Source organism: Lynx rufus, unplaced genomic scaffold (genome assembly GCF_022079265.1).
Source record: "Lynx rufus isolate CCGP_SWC_20201006 ecotype Redwood Valley unplaced genomic scaffold, mLynRuf1.p SCAF_48, whole genome shotgun sequence".
NCBI classification, from domain to species: domain Eukaryota; kingdom Metazoa; phylum Chordata; class Mammalia; order Carnivora; family Felidae; genus Lynx; species Lynx rufus.
In genome coordinates, this window is record NW_025814865.1 from 420,933 (window position 1) to 443,227 (window position 22,295).

Below are 22,295 nucleotides of genomic sequence, written 5' to 3' on the forward strand. Positions count from 1 at the left end.
TCATTGTCCTCTGGTCCCTTCCTCCCACAGGTAGTACTGCAGGGGATTGGGCCACAGGTCCTCGATGATGATCTGGTAGGGGACACAGGCCGGCGCCACATTGGGCATAGCCCACTCTCCTCTCTGGCCGGGGGCCACCCACATCCCACTGCTGACGAAGGCCTCAGGGGCCCCACCTCGGCAAACCTGTTCGTCCCTGGGCAGCTATGCTCACACAGCCAATTCAACAAGTTAAGCCTGGTGGGGTCATGCCTGCGACTGGGAGCTCCACGTTCATAATCCCAAAACCACTGGACTGGAGTGGAACGAATTGCCCTGTAGCCTAAAGGAAGAGAGGATTTGAGGAGCAACCAGACGGCCTCCTCTCCACCCACCCCTCCCTCCTGCCCCTGATTCATGCTCATCATCCCCCTGCCCAGCACCACCATGGGACCCACACTCTACCAGCAAAGCTAAGCTGATACTCCTTAATGATCACTGGGTTCCAGAAGTACGGGTTGTCCCCAAAGAAAAACATCACTCTGCAGCGGTACTTGGGATGGCCCACTTCCTCCACCTGCCGTGAGCAACGGGACAGGAAGGGCAAGTGTCCTCCCTCGGGGTCCTGACCTCCTTGCCTGGCTGTGAGGGTGAGCACCTTTGCCTCACCCTCTCCTGCCCAAATCCCACACCCGACGGGACGGCCCCCAGCCACAGCCTCCCCGGTCTGACCTCTAAGTTGACCACGTAGCTGAGCACGTCTTTGTCCTGGGCACCGTTCAAGGCCGACAACTGGGGGTGATTCAGAATCTGTGCTGGGTCAAGGAGCTGTGCCTTCAGATGCTGTGGAATCAGACACGGCCCACAACCACAACCCTCCCAGGCTAAGAGCAAGGGACTAGATCATGGCATGTGCAGAAAGACCAGGAAACACTAGCCCCCACACTCCTCAGCCTCTGCAAATGCATCAGACCCCATCGACACTGCGCTGTCCGTTGGCTTCCTGTACCTCCCACGCTGTCTGCACACAGCAGGGAGAGACTCCGCTGCCTGGACTCCTCACAGTTCCTTCATATCCCTGACCTGTGTGGGTTGCCAGCAGCCCATCATAGCTTGTGATGTCGGCATGTGCTCTGACCCCTCCTCACGGCTGGGTGTTTTGGCATATTCCCATGAAGACCAATGTTGTCACCGGCCTTCTGAGTCCAGAAGGAATAACACGGCTTACAAGAAACCGACTGCACACTAACGATGCAAACGGAGGGTGTGGGAGGGAGAAAGAGATCGAGAAGCACGGACAAGGAGGGCAGAGGAGGGAAAAGAAAGTAGACACAGTGACACAGCCAGTCAGGAGAGAAAGACATGGGTGGGACCCAGCCGGAGCCTGAGGACAGAGAGGGAAGCAGGGGTGGAGATACCAGGAGAGAGTCCTGTGTGTGTGTGTGTGTGTGTGTGTGTGTGTGTGTGTGTGTGTGTGGGTGTGTGTGTGTGTGTGTGGGTGTGTGTGGGTGGGTGGGTGGGTCTGTGGAGGCAGATTGTACCCCGCTCGGAGTAGGTCTGAGTCGTCCTCCTGTCTGGATCAGGGGGGTGGCATGGTTCCACTAAAGGCCATGAGTGTGTGTCTGAAATGCTCTCTTTTGACGGAACTGCTAGAAAACGTGCACAGCCTGTGAATGTGAAGGTGGGTGTGCGGCCTGTGTCACTCTCCCATTTGGCAGCGAAACGTTTCCTTGCCTTATCTGCTCTGAGTGAAGGCTGCTCTGTGCTACCCTAGCTCTGGTAGCATGGGGACACATGCCTCACGTCCACAAATAACGTGTGAGAGCAGCCTGCAGGCCAACGCTGGCGGACACCTAGAGGAAGCAGGTCCAAGTCCCCAAGTCCCCCCATCCCCAACAACCGCCCCTGTCCAAGGCCTTACATTGGATCCCAGACCGCACCAACCCAGGGCCAGGGACCACTGCCCAGCTCTCCTCCCTGGGGGCCATCGCCCTGAGGCACCCTGCTCTCAGGGCCCAGCCCTCCTGCACAACACCCCCGCCATCACCCACCAGCACAAGGAAGGATACCGCCTGGGCCCAGAAGCCAGGGATGTGCTCGATGATGGCCCTTCTCTGATCCAGGTAAGAAATCCGCCTCCGAAGAATCCTGCGCTTCAGCCGCCATAAGGCCCTGGAATCTTGGGCATTCCCAGCGCTGATCTCCAGCTGAAGACGCTCCAGCGCTGCCAGCGGGTCCTGGGCTGAGGCAGGACACAGCACTGGCTCCTGCTGCTGCGGCTCCTGTGAGAGCTGGGGCCCCTCCTCCGCCTCTGCATCTGCCTCGGGCTTCTCCTCTTGCTCCGGAATCTCCTTCAGCTGCTGTCTCCCCTCCTCCACCTCCTCCTGCTCGCGCATGTCCTCTGCTTCTGGCTTGGCTCCCTCAGAATTCTCCTCTCCAGCCACCTCTTCCTCGGTCGCCTCCCCGTCCTCTTCCTCCACCCCGATCACCACCTCAGCCGCCACCATTCCGTCATCCAATATCACCACCAATTCCTCCGCTGGGCTTGCCCCCTGTATCTCACACCCGGCCTGGGCTTCCTGCACCCCTGAACCTGGGGACTGCGGCCAGCCCACGCCCTCCAGCGCCCCTGCATTCCCGCGGGCCCGGGACTCTCGACCTTTCTCATCCAGGACGATCAGGGCCCTGGGTCGACGGGAATCACCGCTTTTTCCGGACCGCGACACGCTGGCCATGACGCTCGGCCCCGGCCCCAGTGTAGCTAGGGCAGCCTCAGGACAAGGACAGGGAAATGGCAGCAGGTGGAGAGAGCCTTGCCTTCAAGACGGTTGGCTCCCTGTTGCCTCCCGCCTCAGCCCGCCCAAGTTGGGCGCAGGCGCACAGGCTCTGGGATTTGACGACTCCGCATTGGCCGCGGCTGCCGTGGAGGCGGGGCCTAGACAGAGGCAGTGAGGAGTGTGCGCATGCGGCCTGCGGGCGAAGTGGTTCCAGGGCAGGTCAGGCCCGCTGGCCAGGTTGGCGGAGCAATCAGTTGCACGACAGCAGGGCAGGGTGTTGGCCGCCGGCTAGCGCACGCCAGCGGCCGGTCCGGGCTCTGGAGCAAGGGCCCAGCCGCCAGCGTGGACCCCGTTTTGCCGCATGTCCTCTTCAGCGCTGTCACCTTCCAGGCCTGACTCGCGAGGTCCCCGGTGTCACACAGTCTGTGTTCGCTTGTACACCCTTTCCCCAGAGGCCTCACTACGGGCACCAGAGCACTCAGCACAGGAACGTCCGCAGCGTGAGCCACTGTCTGCTCCGTCCCCTTGCCCCTGTTTCATGAAGCTGGGGCAAGGCCTGGAGAAGTCCTTAGGTGTCGCGCCTACCGGCGCCACATGCCCGTCCGCACGGTTTCTCCTCCTTGGCCATCAGGCTGAGGGCGGCGGTAAGGTGGGCGCCCACCCAGAACCAGTGACACCCACCCTAGACATACCCCACGGCCGTGTCCTTGCAAGAAAGCAGCTCAGCAGAATTCACTGCACTGCAATTCAGAGCAAACAACAACCCCCAGAGCCCCATCTGCCACTGGTGCCCTGCTGATCTCCGTACAGAGCACCAGGGAGATGGGGTAGTAGGATTTAGCAGTTTCCTCCGGTCCGGAAATCTAACCTTCCACTAAAAGGAGGACGACTCCAAGCAGGGCGCTTAGGGGCCCCTCACCGAGAATTACAAACTTGTCTGTGTCTGTCTCTGAGAAAGCCCCGTGCCTGCTGTCACTAGTACACACGAAAGCAGACGAGTTCCCTCCACGTTTCCCAGGTGCCAACGAGAATTCTGAAGAAGCGTGCACCCAGACACAGAATGTCCACTGAGAGAGACAGCGAGAAACAGACACGCAGGGAGACAGAGATATAGAGGGAGAGAGAGAGACACACATGCAAGCAGATGAAGGAAGGACGAGTGGGGGGGAAGACCGGCCTGGAGAGGGAGAGTCACAGGGAGACTGGCGGGAGAGACAGGGAGGAGGAGCAAGACAAGAAGAGACAGAGGGGCACCTATTACAAGGAAGACAGGCGGAGACAGGGGGAGGCATTAGTGAGGGAGAGGAGGGAGACGAAGACAAAGAGAGCTGGAAGGAAAGTGGGAGGGAGGGACAGGAAGAAGACAAGGGAGGGGGAGGCAAGGGGAGGGTAGGAGGAAGGAGAGCAGGGGCAGGCGAGGCGGAGACAGGTGGGCTGACTCTGACGACAGGGCAACTGCAGTGTGCACATTCACCTGGTGAAGTTCACCTGTGCAATTTCCACAGAGACGAATGCTGTACAGTGGTCAGCCCTCAGCACAAACGGCACCGTTCCCACCTGGACCTTAAGGGCAGTCTGAAACGATCCCTGAACTAGAAGGAAGCTGCAGTGAGGCCATTCTGGGTGAGGAAGAGGCCACCGCAGGGAGGAAAGCAAGGACCCGATCCCCACAGGGCTGCTGGAGGCCCTGTACTGACCAGCAGCAGACAGGAAACGGGACTGCCGGAAAGAGACCGCAGAGACCTAGGGACAGCACGTGCGGGAAGAAATCACGTCCCCAAGCTCGGCAAATGCAGGGAAAAGCAGAGGCTGCACATCCGTGAAAGTCAATGCTTTCCGAGTGGAACCAACGAGGTTCTCACAGATGCCCAGGAAATGTGCTCCACTCTGAGGCCCCTCGCCTCTGGCAAGCTTCTCATCCAGAGCGACTCATCACAGAGAAAGGGTGCACCGTGAGCAAAAGAGCCAAGGTCTCCTTCGCATCCCCGGACGCAGACAGGTGATCCGCCCAGTAATTTCAAGCCAACGTATGGTGATAAAGGTTACATTCCACCACAGTGATGGAGGAAACTCGCACCCGAGGGGAGGACAATGAGTGAGAACCGCATCCCAGGCTGTAAGGTAAGGACAGACCGTCCAGCTGTATTGACGGGTCACGAGACCGTGACTCAAATGTCTGTACAGACACCGAGGGTCTGCACAAGCACGAGGGCTGGATACTTGTAAGCAGGTAGCTGGATTTCTGAGTCTGGGCTGCCCGTATGATATGAAAGGCTAACACGTGCAAGCAGAGCTATGCCCATGTGATGCGGCTCAGCCCCCTGGGGCGGTACTTTGTACCCTGTGGAGGACCCGGGAGACGCATGCAGGCGGGCTCCTTGTGCACCTCTGCCACCGGGCACATATGTGGGAAACGTAGGGCCAAAGGGTCCGCCGTCGGGCTTAGTGTGGCTCACCCTTCAGCGGGTGCATTGAGCATCAGTGCAGAAAGCACTGGGCTCCCTGAAAGAGGCCAACGCCTGACAGAAACACAGTGGTGCTGACCCCTGCTTGATGGGCTCCTGAGGAGACTAAAAGGAGTTAAAGGCATGCAGTCCACCAGAGAGTGGAGTGGTGTTAAGCAGGGGAGGGTGCGATGAGGAGGTGTCGGGCCTAGGGTGTGAAGAGGCGGTCATGCCATGTGCATGAGTTCTGGAGATCTCACTTGCACAGGGCAGCCGTAAGCAACGCTTCACCGCCTCGTCAGGTTTCTCAGAGCTAAGTGCTCTCACCACAAACATAGAGGGTTTGCTGAGAAATGTCCCGGTGAAGGGGGCTGGACGGGGCGCTTGCACGTGAAGGATACGGGCACCTCCGTGACTGCCCGTTGTGTACCTCAGTCACGCACTAGTCCTGGTGGACTAAGCTGAGCTCAGTACCCTGCAGTCAAAGGTGTCTGCACGGTTCCCGCAAACATGAATCAGACTCCCAGGTAGGAAGTAAGGGACCAATGAGGGACCAGAACACACAGGAGGCACACGGAAACGAGACACACGCTGGCAGGGGGAAGTCTCTCCCAGCCAGGAACATGCCACATGGCAAAAGAGTAAGTGGGAAAACGTTGCTAGACCGCTTTTCACACTTCACGCCTGCACCTGCAACGTGCAAGCCAGTGACGTTTGAGCCCCTAGGGTCCAAAGGGTTTGGAAACAGAAGGACGGAAAATAGAGGCGCGACTTAATGCTCACAGCAAGGCACCTGCGTTTGGGGACATTACCTGGCTGGCAGTGAGTACATGGCCAATCCTCTGACGAAGGTCCTACGGGCACGGAAGGATTTCTGGCTCCGGGAACATATCAGAGACCACGCAGAAGCCCCTCCCCCTGACAGCAGGACAGCAATTGGATCTGTCAGTGGAAGAAAGGGGTTGAATTCAGAGGGAAACCCACTCAAGCGCAGGAGCATACACCAAAGACAAGACAGGCCAGCAGAGGCGCAGCTGACACAACACGCAGGTGTGCAGAGACGAAGGCGGTTACACGGGTACAGCTGTGCCCACTTGGGCCAGGCAAGGAGGCATCACCAGAGAGGCGTTGGCACAGGCAAAGCCAGGGAAGGACCCAGACACGCCAGGGCTCACTCAGGGAGACAGAGGAGCACAGGCAAGGCAAAACATTTCCCGGACACAGAGAACAACAGGACGATCCCGACAGGCCAATGAGAGACACGTGTGGTTCAGAGACATGGAAGTCAGAAGGCTCCTGAATTGCCGAGGGTGTCCCGTCGAGGGACAGCACTCTGGAGCCCACACACGCTGGTGTTGTGGTGGAAGAGGCCGCTAGGCAGCACATAGAGTTGTGCAGGGGGTTTAGCAGCTCCTGGACCCTGGGGCTCCCCAGGGAGTGCTGCGGCGACGGGAGGACACCCGGGGCTGCAGGGTGTGCGGCATGAGGGCTGTAATCCGTCGGACACAGAGCACCCAGGCCTCTGACCACGGTCCCTGGACACAAGTGTCCACACTTGAGGGTTCGGCTCTGGGGGCCGTGAGCGCATTCCACACCCACACCTTGCCCGTACCTTCTCTTTGGGACAGGCCGGGCGGAAAAGTCACCCTGGCCCCTCAGCAGGTATTGGCGGCAGATATGAACATGTGGGGGACCCTGTGTTCCCCTGTCCCGTAAAGTGTTCCTGCTGGGCAAGACCTATCAAGTAACGGCCTGCTTGTGCAGAACGATGCCCCAAAGGGCCCGGCCCCGTGACCACTGAGGCCGTGTTCCCACTGCAGAATCATGGGCCATACTTTCTTTGGATGTTCACACCCAAAGACACGGGCCAGCACAGGGAGCTTTTCCAGGGTACCCCGACGTTTACACATCAAGCAGCTGAGAAGACGTGCTTCTCCAGCCAGTGTGCAGACAGCAGCGAGAGAAAGACCTGCCTTCCCTTCTAGAGAGTGCGACAGCCTCCGCCCTGGAAGAGGTAAGGCTTGGGCGTACAGATCCCCAACTCCACAGCGTGCTGACACCCCGCTGACCATGTTGTCTGCATACTGGTAGGGGCAAGAAGCCTCCATGCATTGGGACTGCCAACGCCTTCTCCGGAATAGAGCCACTGCAGAGAAGGCTCTTGTACTGCAGAGCTGTGCAGTGGGGATCCTGGGGGGCTTGGGCAGCTTGGGAGACGGGAAGATTAGTGTGGGGATGTCAGTCTCAGGCACGCTGTGCTGGGGGCCGTGCAACTTGGGGATAGAGAAGAGCCTGCGATGGACAGGGCTGAACTCTGTCTATTGCCCTGCTAGCACGGTGGAGCCTTTGCCCCATCCCTAGCACAGACATCTCTGGCAAGCAGCCATCTGCTGTGTAAGGAGTACCCCAGCACTCGCCTCTTCCCAGGTGAGGCTCGTCCCAGTCCTTTCTAAGCTCCAGGCCTGCCCGGGACCTCTGCACAGAATGCTAAGGCTGCACAAGTCCATCGTTCCCTATGTGGCCGAGGCAGCCTTTGTCCAGGCACTCGGGCCAAGGAACGCAGGCTGCCTGGGACGAGGCGACCTCTCTGAGCGCCTGCTGGTGTTTGCCCTTGGGAGTCTTCTCACAAGTCTCACATGGCGTGTTGGACACACGGCAGAAGACTGTGGACCCAGAGGAAGAGCAGCACCAGACTCATCACGGCTGATGATGAGAGGGAAGCGGGCACACGGGAGAGGATGGCGTGTCCGTGGCCTTTAAGAGCCCCACCTCCCCGCGACCCTCCCCTCTGTTGGCTTGCAATCTGGGCCCCCCAGTCGTAACCTGAGGTCATTTCAGAAACAGCAAAGGTCACACAAGGGCATCCGTACTAGGACTCCTTCAGGAGTCTTGTGTGTGTGTGTGTGTGTGTGTGTGTGTGTGTGTGTCAATATGTGAGAGTAAGTGAAGCAGAGGGTGGGAGGCTCAGCTTCAGGAAGTGGAACCAGGAAAGTTGGCTGTGATTTTGGAGTTGCGTGAGACTGTAGTGGGCTGTTTCCTCTGCAGTGTGTACGTTCTCCCTGTCAACTCTGCCTGAAGCAGAACTTCATCGGTCTTACCCTCCCACTCTCCCTCTGGTCCCTCGGTTCCCTCCCCTGGACACCACCAATCCGACAGCCTGCTCACAATCCCTCAAATATGTATGGCTGCTCCTGAGATCCTGACCTTGTCCACGAGACAGTCTGCATTCGTAGACATCTGAAAACCAGAGGGTATTCAACCCTGGGAATTCCTCCCTGTGTGGCGGTTCAGTCAACATGACTGAGGATGTCACCATGCGGGATTCTGGGGGCACCATCATGGACATCCCCAAACCCTGAGTATTGGACATCCCTGGCCTGTGCTGGCCTCTGCATTTCCTTGAACTTCCTCATTTTCACAGGAAAGATATGAACCTGGGCGCTGGCCTTTCTCTCAGGTTTGTGCCCTGTCCTCCCTCACTCAACTCCCCATTGGTTCAATCTTACTGACCTCACACGCAATCCCAATGTGTGACCCATCCCTACGGACAATGTCCTACGTCCCGCCCTTCCTGGGAACTGCAATGTGCAGGCACAGAACACTTACACCTCTGGACAGCCGCATGTATACATGGACACGCCCCAGAGCGTACCTGAGCAGAAAACACACACAAACACTTCATGCTGTGTATCTCCCATTCTATATTTCTTCAAATGTATATTCTTCAAATGTACTTCTTCCAATGTCTTTCTTCAAAACCCTGCGCCACGTGTCACCACCAGCCTTGTCCTTCTTTCACGGGCAGGAGAATCTTGTGGACCATCGGTGAGCATCGGAAGGGTTTCCACTGGGGTCCGTGAAGTGCGATGCTCCTTCATAGTCTTCTCAAGATCGTGCATATCCCTGGGATATACGGGTACACACAGACAGAGGCACACAGACACACCCACACCCACATCGATACACACACACACACACACACACACACACACACACACACAGGACAGGTGAGAGTCTCATCTGGGCCCTGTTTAAGGTTGCTTGAATGTTTCCAAACGGAAGGTAGAATGGGAGGGTGTGATAAGCTGTGCCAAAGCTGACAAGTGGCTCCAGAAGCCAGACAACATGTCAGTTGGTGGCAGGAGGCCTGAGGGTGGGGCTCATGGTCCTGGAATGACAGTTGTCACCGTGCTATCTGATGAGCCAGCTTGGGATGTCCCGCTCTGCTCATTCTTGTTGTCTAGCCCACTGCCCACCTTCAGCCTCCCCAAAGGGGCAAAGCCTCTTTGACACGTTACGTCTTAAGACTCCCTGTCTCAGGCCGATGCCCTTTTGACCTGGCGTCACCTCCTGTGCCACTGTGAGTCTCGGTGCCTCCGTGCAGAAGAGAATTGTGCCATGGGCCCCACGGCACACATTTCAGTGCCCACACCCTTGGCTGCTCACCTCTTTCCCTCTCAGTGCTCTCTCCTGGGGCTTCCTTCACCTTGAAATACGGCAGGGGATTGCGCCAAAGATCCTCTATGATTATCTGGTAGGGGAGACAGGCCAGGCCTCAGGTAGCTATCCCACGCAGTGGGGGAACCCATGAAAATCACCTCCCTTCCTCGTTACAGGGCCCCACCTCAGCAATCCTGCTAGAGCCGGCAACGCTGTGGTCAGAGAACCAGTTGAAGAAGTTGAGGCTGCTGTTGTCATGCCTGCGTCTGTAGGCCTCCTGTCTGTACCTTGGGTACCACTGGATGGGACTGGAATGAGACGCCCTATACCCTGCAGGAAGACGAGTATGTGAGAAGGCGCCAGAGAACTAATCACATTCAACCCTCCACCCACTGCCGCCCATGCATTCAGTGGACACTTACCAGCAAGGCCAAGGACATACTCCTTCGTGACGACTTCATTCTGGAAGTAGGGGTTCTTGCCAAAAAACAGCAGGATCGTCCGGCATTCCCTGGGAAACTTGTGTTCCTCCACCTGCCGTGGTAGAAATGTGGGGCAGAAATGTGAAATCTTGTTCCAGGAGACCCGCCCTCCCCTGAGGAAGGAACACACCACTTCTCCCCACCACCTCCCCTGCCCACACAGCCACCCACCCACACCGCCTCCCACTCCCAGGCCCACCTTCAGATTGGTCATGTGGCGAAGCATGCTTTCATCGTGCTTGCTAATCAGGGCTGACATCTGAGGGTGGTTCACAAACTACTGCAGGTCAAAGAGCCTTCAGGTGCTGGGCATGAGAGAGCTCGACCCAGAGGACCAGTGTGGACAGCATCCTGGCGTCCTCCCCCAGGGACTGGCGTCCTCCCCCAGGGCCTCACGCCCTCCCCACGGGCTGCATCCAGGCCCACGGGGTCTCCGCATTCCGCAGGGCTCTGCTACACACGCACAGGAGGCTGTGCACGCCCAGACGCCCGCATCCACGCCTAGCCTTGTGTGCTCATGAGGACACTGAGGACGCTTACTTCCACACAGCCACACAGCACACATCCGGTCTCGCGCCGACCGGACCGGAGGGCATTCGCATCGCCTAACCCGCAGCAGGAGGCTTAGCGGGACCCAGACACGTGCCCCCACGCGGCTTTGCGTGGGAAGAAGCCCTCGGTCATTTCCCCGTCCTGGCCTGGACCTCCACCGCCACTCCCCACTCTCGCAGCGCTGTTTCCGTGCCAGGTGCCACGGACAGCACACGTGCCTCCACCACCCCAGCACTGCCCTCCTCCCACACTCATTGCAGAGCCAGGACCACTGGATGGGATCACGTTTGCACCTTCCCGGCCACTGGAGCGTGGCTTAGCTCCAGTCCCTGTCCCGGGTTCCTCTAAATGTCACCTCCCTTTCCTTCCTCTTGTGCAAGCCCAGCCCCCTCTGGACCCTCCCCCAGCAGCAGGAAGGATACAGCCTTGGCCCAGAAACCACGGATGCCCTGGATGAGGGCACTTCTCCGTTCCAGATGATGCCGCCGCCTCTGCCACATCCTGAGTTTGAGTCGAGCGTGCTCCCGGCTGGCTTGTTTATTCACGGGCTGTAGCTCTATCTGAAGGGCCTCCAGAGCCTCCAGCGGGGAAGGGCAAGGACGGAGGCCTGTCTCGAACTGCTCCTTCTTATCCTGCTTCACCTGCAGCTCCAGGGCTTCTTCCACCCATCGGCCTTCCTGCTCACGCGGCTTCCGTTCCTCCTCCTCCCGCTCCTCCTTGTCCTCCTTTCCTTCCACCTCCTCCTCGCCCTGCTGCTGCTCCTCCAGCGCTCCCTTCTCCTGCTCCTCTTCCTCCTCGGTTTGCAATTCTGCTCTCCCTTTAATGGCTCCCACGCCTTCCCTGCCTCCTCCTGCTCCTCCCCCTGGTCCTCTTCCCCTGCCACTGCTGCCGCCGCCGCCGCCCCCGCCGCCACCGCCCCCGCCGCCGCCGCCGCCCCCCGCCCACGCCGCCCCCGTCCCGGCCCAGGTCCCCGCCGCCGCCGCCGCCGCCCCCCCCCCGCTGCCGCCCCCGCCCCCGCTTGGATACCCTGGTGCTCCTGCTCCTCCCCTTTCATTTCCGCCAACTCCTCCTCCTTCCGCTCTTCCTCCTTCTGCTTGGGCTTCTGCTTCTCCTCCTCCTTCTAATCTTTTACTCCTGCTGCCTCTCCCCCGCTTCCTCCTCCTCCTCCTCCTTCTGCTCTTCTGTTCCTGCTGCTCCCCCTCGTCCTTCAGGTCCTCCTCCTCGTGAACCTGGACCTTCTCCTTCCCCGGCTCCTGCTCCTCGTCCTCTTCCCCCTTCTTTCTCTGGTCATGCCCCTCTTCCCCAGGCGCGTCCTCTTCCGCGGCCGCCACCTCAACCTCGTGCTCCACCAGGCCCCACAGCGCCTCCACCGCCACTATGTCATGCCCCAGCGGCACGGATATCTCGCTGGGGCCGCCCACCTGCCCCTCGGGTCGGGCCTGGCCTTGCTGCACAGGCTGTTCGCTGGTGGCCTGCAAGCCTTCGGCCTGCGCCACCTCCGGCCCTGCCGGAGACCCAGTGTCCCCATGGGCCCTCGTCTCTCGACCGCCCCCTTCCCGGTCGAAGGCGGCATGGGGCCTCCGGGCATCCCCAGTGTTTCGGAAACACGAGTCGCGCAACATGCGGCCCCGGCCCGAGACACGAACGGTGGCTCCTACCGACGACGAAGCGGGAGGTGAGAGCACGGCCCCCCTCCCCAGACCCAGTCGGGGGAGCCCGGAGGGCAATGGCTGGCAACTCGCTCCCCCTTCCTCCCAGAGCCCAAACGTCGACGGGGCGCATGCGCACGGTGCTGTACCCAGGATGCCTCGGCGGTGGCTATCGCTCTGCTGCCCCTGCCTCGGAGGCCTTTGTGGTGAGAGGGGTGCGCCTGCGGCTTTGAGGCTGAGGGAGCTCCAAGCCACGCCCAGGCTGCTTCACTGCCTTCAGGACCAATCATAGGGAGGGTGGTGTGCGTGGCTTCGGCGGTCCCGCCCCCTAGGTCACCCGGAAACTGGGGCGCGTCTGTTGCCTAGGCGGGAAGGCTCTGGGCCCCACGCAGTGCAACTCCTCCCGGGGGCTTGCAGCCGGCCCTCTGTGCCCTCTGGGTGTCCTGTTTGGCTTCTGGCCACGCGAAAGCGACCTTTGCATTCCACGGTGCGCTGGGCACGCGGCTATCTACACACACGGGTAAAGGGGGACCTCCACGCTTTTCCCACTTACACCGCCACCTTTGTTCATTGTGCCCCGAGTCCGACCAATCCACTGAGCGGATCACCTTGGCTGTCCGCGAGACGCACTTCAGCTGTGCGCCTGCTGTCTGTGCCCCCTGGTTTTCCATCTGCTCAGCCTCCTTTGCATACTCTCTACGTCCATCCTTGCTCCAAGAAGACATGTATGTCATGACAGCAGTCTAGCAGTGCACCGGCTAGGGAAGGTCGGTGACAAGAGGTGTGTGACGTGGGGAGGACGCCACACTAGGGGAGGCTGCGTAGCATGCGCGCTGCTCTTGCCGTTTGTCCCCGTTGCCTGCAAAGTGACACACTGGCAAGCACACACCGCCCCCCTCATGATCGGCTGCCCATCCCTCCCGTGTGTGGCAGTGCACAGGAAAGACCCGTGACCATGGGCCCTGGGACTCCTGGGGCTTGTGTCTGTCTCACGGACAGCGGTCCCCTTCCGCCCACAGTGCTTGGCCATCTTCTCACAGGGAGCCTCCCCAGGCCTTCGTTGGCCGTATGTCTGTTCATCCTGGTCCCATTTCCTTTACCACTCACTTAGGCGGCAGGCTGCCATGAGCGTGGGCGCTGACTCCAAACACTGTCCCCCTGTGCCACAGACAGCATGATTTCAAGGGCCTCCGAAAGGTGTCAGGGGGCTGGGGGATGTAGCTCTGGGAGGCAAGTGAGGGACACGCCCCAGGGTCTACACGAAGCCACATTACCACTTTGGGGAACCAATGAGCTGCAGAGGGTGTGAAGTGAGGGCAATGATGTGGTCTCCCTCCCTGTCAGGGCACTGGTGATGTGGACTCCCTGCCTGTCTCCTTCAGACAGCAGCAGCTACACACACACACACACACCCCACACAGAGCCACTGCAGGATTGGAGGCTCGAGATGCATTGCCTGGCCAGGCACCACACTCATGCGCTGCCTTTTCCCTTTGGTGGAATGCAGCGCTCCCCTCCCTCTTCATGGGACCAGGAGGCTGCCAGGCAGGCGGGGGCTTCTAGGATTGCCAAATTGGTGTGCCGGGCCCTGTGGCCAACATGTTGCTTCCGTGACACAGAAGAGGTTCCTCCAGACTCGCTGGGCCACGTCAGGAGACGTACGGGGTACCGAAATGCTCCGGGGTGGCTGTGATATACGAGGCAGCACACCACAGCTTCAGGGGACAGCAATGCATAGAAACGCAGGTGGATGGGGAGAGGCTGAACAGGTGGTAGGGGGCTGAGAGGGGGTGGCCACTGTGACAGACAGAGAGGCAAACATTTACCCCGAAAGGGAGAGGAACAGGTCCAGTGGTGAGCCCTCAAGCTGCCCTCAGCAGAGGATGTAGGGGGTGGGCAAGACAGGAAAGCAGGCCCAGACCCTGGTGCACCTGGCCTATGCAACTCACTCCCTCCAGAGAAATGGGGCCGGTCAAACGCCCATGCATCGCTGGAAGACCCCGTGGCAGGAACGTGGGAGCAAGTGTGGGTCCCAGGTGCAGGGACTGCCTGGGACAAGCAGGCAATGCCTTTCAGTTTGAACAACACCTACCACAATATTGGGGCCCAGGGGCCGGGCCCCAACTTCGCAAGGGACCCTAGACCAGCCAGGCCTGTCTCTGCAGGGTCATCCGGGAGGATGTTCACCGAGACCCACACCCTGGCTGGGTACACAAGGCCTTGCGATGATCCCCCTAGGCCGGTCCAGGAGCAGGACCGGACTTACTCAGGCTATCTGCTGCCTCCCTCCACTAATCCCCACTTCCTCGCAGGGAACTTTGGTCCTCCTCCACTGGGCCATGCAAGGCCCAACCCCAGCTTGCCCCTGGCCAAGGCAACACAGGACGAGCGGGCCCAGGCAAAGTCCAGGCTTTCCTCCCGTCACGAAAGGTGATCAGCTAGCTCCGTGTCGATCCCAGGAGCGAAGGGACTGCACTCGCTGGACTTTGGCACTTGAGCCTCCCCCTTACCCACCAAGTCAGGAAAGCCCCCAGTCTCTCTCCTTCGCTAGCCAACGGCCTACACACACTCACTCAGGCACAAAGATGCACGGCCACGCGGCACGTGGACACACACACGCACGCGCTGCCAGCACAAACGCTAGGTCTCAGGCAAAAGTACTCACAGGCGCCAGCCACAATACACTCACAGACACTCTACTGGACCTCTGCACTCACTCATGCCCTCTGCCACATCCCACTCACGAGGCTAGCGCCTCCCCACGACCCACACTTGCTTCTCCCCCTCACACAACACATGCATTTGTCCTGGGGCCCAAACCCGGCTGTAAACTAGGGCAGATTCAGGAATTCCATTGGGTCACGGAAGCTTGCACTGAGATGCTAAGGAAAGGGAGCCACAACTGATACCAACCTTACAGTACCAATGGCATTGGAACATGGCATGTGGAGAAACAGCAGCCACGACTAGGTTCCCAGCCTCCTCGGCTCCTGCCCTTTCTTCACACCCTCTAAACACTGGGGACTCCCTTGGGTGTCAGTACCTCCCAGCTGGCTGCAACCTACAGGGCAAGGGCCAAGGGACTGACCTTTCACAGTTCACATGTATACCCAGCTTGTGTGGGCTGCCTGGAGGCACTCACGGCTTAGGAGGTCTGGATGTGCTCTGACCCCGTTACTTACGCGTTCCTTTGTGTGTTCCCTTGCAGCCCTGTGCCATCAGCAGCCTACTATGTCCATAAGGACATGCACAGCACACGGAAACCCAGATGCACTGATACTGTCCAGGGACAGGACAGAGACAGAGAAAGAGAGACGGAGCTGGGGGAGGGAGAAAGCGTTCCCTAAAGAAAATGATCACAGGGACTCAGAGACAGACAGACACCAGAGGGACATGGAAGGAGGCAGAGGAAGGAGAGTAAGTCATGACTAGAGATAGCCACAGAGGGGGAGTGTGTGTGTGTGTGTGTGTGTGTGTGTGTGTGTGTGTGTGTGTGTGTGTGTGCCAGTGCCTGTGCGTGTGCGTGTGCATGCGTATGAATGGGTGAAATTGTCTGGGACTGAGACAGGGGTGTTGCCACGATTCCTGGACTCTCGAACGCCCTCTTCCAGCAGAACGGAGGCCCGGTATTCTCAGGAGTCTCAGCGTTTTCCGGAACACGACTCATTCGCTTTGGGGCCCTAGCCCATCCTCAGGCTGGGGCCATAGAGCACACGGAGTGGGAACATGAGACATGAGGCTCCAGACTAGGCCCAGCAGGTGGAGCGTCGAGGCCCAAGGTGTTTAAATGCCTGCTGCCTCCTTCTGGAGCCCACCAGCATTTGGGAAGCACGCCCATGGCCCCGTGGCCCTTCGGACACTGCAGTAGTTGTGGCTGTGGCTGGGGCTGTGGCTCTGGCGGTGGCTGTGGTGGAGGTGGGGCAGAGGCAGGGCACTGAACTCTTTGACCGTGGGTCCTTGGGGAGAAGGATCTCCAGACCAGACCCAGACAGTTGGCTGCTGTTCAGGAACAATCAGCAGGAAGGGAAGTGGGCGTGGCTCCAGCATTTGAGCCCCTTCCTCCCCTTCCCGGGTCTGGAGCCAGTGCTCTGCCTCCCCCTCCAGGGTGGCCTCCCTGTTTGGTGCATGTCCTTTTCCGCTTTGTCATCGACCACAACTGTCCTGTGGGATAGCTCATATCGGAGAACTGGTGCTACAGATCTCACCTCTTTGGGGAGGAGCCAAGATGGCAGACAGCATGGAAGTTTCTTAAGTGTCTCGTGTGCATGAAATACAGCCAGACCAACACTAAACCATCCTACCCACCCAGGAAACTGACGGGAGGATTAGCACAGCAATCTGCATATCCTGAACCACAGACTTCAACAGGTACGTGGCATGGAGGAGTGAACTTGGAGAGCGAGGAGGCTCAGGAAGGGAGGTGCTTCTGTGCCCGGAGAGGCGAAGGAGACTGGGCAGGTGGAAATTTTACCAATTTTCTTTAATATTCTTCTACATTATTCTTTCCTTTCGTGTCTATATTCACAAATTCTGTTTTACTCCCATATTCTCCTTCTAGTCTATTTCAGTGTTTTGATTTTTCAAATTCTCGCAACATTTCCCTTTGTAATATTTGTTATTTTCTAAATTTTTCTCCACTCCCACTTTTTTTCTCTCGTGTCAAACCCCTTTCAACACCCAGATGAAACATGCCTAGAATCTACCATCATTCATTCCCTTTTTTACGTGTGTGTTTTTAATTTCTTTACTTTTAACATTTTATAATTTGAATATTTCATTTGAATTTTCTACCTCATGAGTTCCTTTTCTCCCTTCAAAATGACAAAAGGAAGGAATTCACCCAGAAAGAAAGAGCATGAAGCAACGAGAGCCAGGGATTCAACCAACACAGATACAAGCAAGATGTCTGAAGCAGCATTTAGATGTCTGAAGCAGCATTTAGAAGCACGATGATAAGAACACTAGCTGCGGTCCAATGTAGATTAGAGTCCCTTTGTGCAGAGAAACCATGAAGTAAAAACTGGCCAGAATGAAATTAACAATGATATAACTGAGCTGCAATGACGGATGGATGCAGCGGTGTCAAGCATGGAGGAGACAGAACAGAGAATCAGCGATATGGAGGACAAACTGATGGAGAATATGGAAGCAGGAAAATCGAGGGAGATTAAGGAAAAGAGCACGGTTGAACAATTAGAGAAATCAGTGACTCATGCAGAGGGAACAACATCAGAATCACAGGGGTCCCGAAGAGGAAGAGAGAGAAATAGGGGCAGCAGGGTTATGTGAGCAAATCATAGTGGAAAATTTTGCTAACCTGGGGAAAGACACAGCCATTGAAATCCAGGAAGCACCGAGGACCCCCATTAGATTCAACAAAAACTGACCCTCAGCAAGGCAGCAAGGCATATCATATTCAAGCTCACAAAGTACTCAGGCAAAGAGAATCATGAAGGCAGCAAGGGGAAACAAGTCCCTAAACTACAAGAGAAGATAGATCAGGTTTGCAGCAGACCTACCCAGAGAAACTTGGCAGGCCTGAAAGGGGGGGGGGGTAGGATTTGTTCACAGTGCTGAATTAGAAACTTACGCAGCCAAGAATTCTTTATCCAGCAAGGCTGTCATTCAACTTAGGAGAGAGAAAAAGGTTCCCAGACAAACAAAACTTAAAGGAGTTTGTGACCACTGAATCACACCTGCATGCAATTTTAAGGGGGGACACTCAGAGGGGAGAAATGATTATCTATCTATCTATCTATCTATCTATCTATCTATCTATCTATCTATCTATCTATCATCATCTATCATCTCTCTATGTATATGTATATGTATATGTATACTTATAATTCTATTTTTATTTATTTATATTTATTTATATTTATAGGTAGAAATATAATTAGATATATAGAGATATATAGATATATAGATGTAGATGTAGATATAGATATAAAGATATATAGATTTTTTTTCTCCAACTCTTCAAAGAAGATAATGGCCATAAATTCATAAATTTCAGTACTCAGTTTATTTTTTTTTCAACGTTTATTTATTTTTTGGACAGAGAGAGACAGAGCATGAACGGGGGAGGGGCAGAGAGAGAGGGAGACACAGAATCGGAAACAGGCTCCAGGCTCTGAGCCATCAGCCCAGAGCCCGATGCGGGGCTCGAACTCACGGACCGCGAGATCGTGACCTGGCTGAAGTCGGACGCTTAACCGACTGCGCCACCCAGGCGCCCCTTTCAGTACTCACTTTAAATGTCAGTGGACTCAATGCTCCAATCAAAAGACATAGGGGAACAGAATGGATGAGAGAACAAGCTCCATCGATATGCTGTTTACAAGAGACCCACTTTAGTTGTAAACACAACTTCAGAGTGAAAATAAGAGGATGGAGAATCATCTGTCATGCTAACGGTCAGCAAAACAAAGCCAAAGCAGCCATACTTCTATGAGACAATCTAGACTTTAATGTAAAGACTGTGTCAAGTGATGCACAAGGGCATGATGTCATAATCAAGGGGTCTATCCACCAAGAAGACCTAGCAATTGAAAACATTTATGTGGCGTATTTGAGAGCAACCAAATACACAAATCAATTAATCACAAACATAAGGAACCTCATTCTTAGTAATGCCATCATAGGAGGAGACTTCAACACCCCCCTCGCTGCAATAGACAGATCATCTAAACAAAAAAATCAACAAGCAAACGGGGGCTTTGAATGACACACTGGACAAGATGGGCTTCACAGATATCTTCAGAACATGTCATAATAAAGCAGCAGAATATACGTTCTTCTCCAGTGCTCATGGAACATTCTCCTCTACAGATCATATCCTGGGGAAAAAAGTCAACCCTAAGGAAGTTCAAAGAGATCGAGGTCACACCGTGCATATTTTCAGACCACAACACGACGAGACTCGAAATCAACTGCAAGAAACAATTTGGAAAGGTAACAAATACTGGGAGACTGAAGGACAGCCTACTAAAGAATGAATGGGCTAACCAGGGTCTTAAAGAGGACATGAAAAGTATATGGAAGTCAATTAGAAAGTATATGGAAATGATAACACCTTTATATCCTTAAAGAGGATATGAAAAGTATATGGGAGTCAATGAAAAAGTATATGCGAGTCAGGGATAACACCACAACCCAAAACCTCTGGGACGCACCAGAGTCGGGAATAAGAGGACCTATCTAGCAAGTCAGGTCTTCCTAAAGAAGAAAGAAAGATCTCAGAGACACAACCTCACCTGACGCCTTAGGAGGCTGTAAAAAGAACACCATAGGAAACCCAAAACATTCAGAAGACAGGAATTAACAATGATTAGAGCGGAAATTAATGCTATTGAAACCAAAAGTCAAACAAAACAAAAACACACACAACCTCAAACAAACAAACAAACAAACAAACAAACCAAAATAGGAGAACAGATCAATGAGCCCAGAAGCTGCTTCTTTGAAGGAATTAACAAAATTGATAAGCCAGTCATCAGTTTGGTGAAAGAGGAAAAGGAAAGGGCCCAAATTAATAAACTCAAGAATGAAAGAGGAGCGATCACAAGAAACACAGCAGAAAGGCAAACAATAATAAGAGAACTTGGGGCGCCTGGGTGGCGCAGTCGGTTAAGCGTCCGACTTCAGCCAGGTCACGATCTCGCGGTGCGTGAGTTCGAGCCCCGCGTCAGGCTCTGGGCTGATGGCTCAGAGCCTGGAGCCTGTTTCTGATTCTGTGTCTCCCTCTCTCTCTGCCCCTCCCCTGTTCATGCTCTGTCTCTCTCTGTCCCAAAAATAAATACACGTTGAAAAAAAAATTTAAAAAATAAAAAAAAAATAATAAGAGAACTTCAGGAGCAATTATTTGCCAATACAATGGGCAATGTGGGAGAAATGGACAAATTCCTAGAAACATACACACTACCAAAGCTGAAAGAGGAAGAAGAGCCAAATTTGAACAGACCCATAGCCAGTAAAGAAATCAAACTGCTAATCAAAGACCTGCCGAAGGAAGAAGACTGCAGGGCCAGATGGCTTTCCAGGGGAGTGCCAGCAAACATTTCAGGAAGAGGTAACACTTATTCTCTTGCAGCTGTTCCCAAAATAGAAATGGAAGGAAAACTTCCAAACTCTTTCTATGAAGCCAGCGTTACCTTGATGCCAAAACCAGAAAGAGACCCCACTAAAAAGGAGAAGTATAGACCAATTTCCCTGATGCACATGGATGCAAAACTCCTCAACCAGATATGAGACACTCGGATCCAACAACACATTAAAATGTTATTCACCACGACCCAGTGGGATTTGTACCTGGGATGCAGGGCTGGTTCAACATCCACGAAACAATTAACGGGATTCATCACATCAATAAAAGAAAGGACGAGAACCACAGGATCCTCTCAATCGATGCAGACAGAGTGTTTGACAAAATACAGCATCCTTTCCTGGTAAAAACCCTCAAGAGAGCAGGGATGGAAGGAGCACCCATCGAGATCATAAAGCCATGTATGGACGACCCGACGTTACTATCATCTCAGTGAGCAAAAGCTCTCAGCTCAAGTCACGAACGAGACAGGAATGTCCACCCTCTCCACTGTTATTCAACATAGTATTGGAAGTCTGAGCCTCGGCCTCTTCACCCTTCTGCTCCCCCTCTTCAGCTACTGCTCTTCCAGCCCTGGCTCTACCTTTTCTCCTCCTCTTCTTCTCCCTCTGCTCACGTCCTCCTCAATTTCCTCCCCCAGCTGCTCCTGCTCTTTGACTCGTGCTCCTCCTCTTGCTCGTCCTGGACTTACTCCTCCTCCACTTCTTCCCTCGCCTGCACCCCATCATTCACTCTTCCTCCTCCTCCTCCGGTAACTCCTCCCAGTCGTCTTCCTCCATCTGATCCTCCACCTCCTCCTCCAACTCTTCCTCCTAGGCATCTTCCTCCTTCCCCAGGTCCTCTCCTGCTACTGCCCTTCCTGCCCTACCTCTGACTTTTGACCTCCTCTTCTTCCCTCTGCTCTCGTCCTCCTCAACTCCCTCCTCCAGCTGCCCCTGCTCCTTTGGCTCGTGATCCTCCTCTTCCTCGTGCTGCACATCATCCTCTTCCATTTGTCCTTCTCCTGTACCCAGTCATTCACTCCCCCTCCTCCTCCTCCACTTCTTCTTCTAACCCCTCCCAATCCTCTTCCTCCAGCTCCTCCCGCTCCTCCTCTTCCTCCTCGGTCTCTTCCTCCTTCTGCTCCTACACTTCTGCTCACGCCATTCCAACCCTGGCTCTACCTTTTCTCCTCATCCTCTTCCCTCTACTCTCGTCCTCCTCAACTTCCTCCCCCAGCTGCTCCTCCTCCTTTGGCTCGTGCTCCTCCTCATCCTGGACATCCTCCTCCTCCACTTGTTCCCTCTCCTGCACCCAATCATTCACTCCTTCTCCTCCTGCTCTAACGCCTCCCAGTCCTCTTCCTCCAACTCCTCCTCATCCTCCTTCTCCTCCTCGTCCTCGTCCTCCTCCTCCTCCAATGCTTCCTCTGGTCATCCTTCTCTTCCCCAGGCACATCTTTGTCCCTTAAGACCACCACAATCTCCTCTAAGAATGGGAGCAAAAGCTCTCGCACTGCCCCCAAGCCATCCGCAGTGAGCACCGGACCCTGGGGCATGGGCCCTCACAAGCCATCGTGTCCCTGCAAAAGGAGCCTGGCAACCTCCCGGGGAGACCTGGTAGTGGGAACCTGGGACAGCGACAGGGTCCCCGGTGCAGCGACACCCAAGGGACGATCGTATCGTGCTCTGTCTTTTCAACAACACCTATAAGCGGTATCGGATCTAGAGGCCAGGCCCCAACGGGCCTCACATGCGGCCCCTGACCAGCCAGCCCTGTGTCGGCAGCGCCATCCAGGAGGAAGCTCACCGACACACATGCCATGCCTGGGACCCCAAGGCGCTTCGATCACCCCCTAGGCAGATAAGGCCAGGGCTAGGTTACTCCAT

The 22,295-nt window shown here is 55.9% G+C and overlaps 2 protein-coding genes across 2 annotated transcripts; both read right to left on the bottom strand.

Annotated features, from left to right (window-relative positions):
• LOC124525775 (testis-specific Y-encoded protein 1-like) lies at window positions 1-2,714 on the bottom strand. The gene is made up of 5 exons (XM_047098358.1): window positions 2,049-2,714; window positions 712-789; window positions 445-556; window positions 177-322; window positions 1-72 (listed from the first exon to the last, which is right to left on the bottom strand). The coding sequence occupies exons 1-5, from the start codon at window positions 2,712-2,714 to the stop codon at window positions 1-3; spliced, it is 1,074 nt and encodes a 357-aa protein (XP_046954314.1).
• A 6,278-nt stretch (window positions 2,715-8,992) lies between these two features.
• On the bottom strand, window positions 8,993-21,419 carry LOC124525794 (testis-specific Y-encoded protein 2-like). Its single transcript, XM_047098376.1, has 9 exons — window positions 21,296-21,419; window positions 13,431-13,481; window positions 11,904-12,328; window positions 11,097-11,543; window positions 10,322-10,399; window positions 10,063-10,174; window positions 9,825-9,970; window positions 9,647-9,731; window positions 8,993-9,103 (listed from the first exon to the last, which is right to left on the bottom strand). Exons 1-9 carry the CDS (start codon window positions 21,417-21,419, stop codon window positions 9,075-9,077), a joined length of 1,497 nt encoding a protein of 498 aa, XP_046954332.1. The 3' UTR covers window positions 8,993-9,074.
• Window positions 21,420-22,295: the final 876 nt, after the last annotated feature.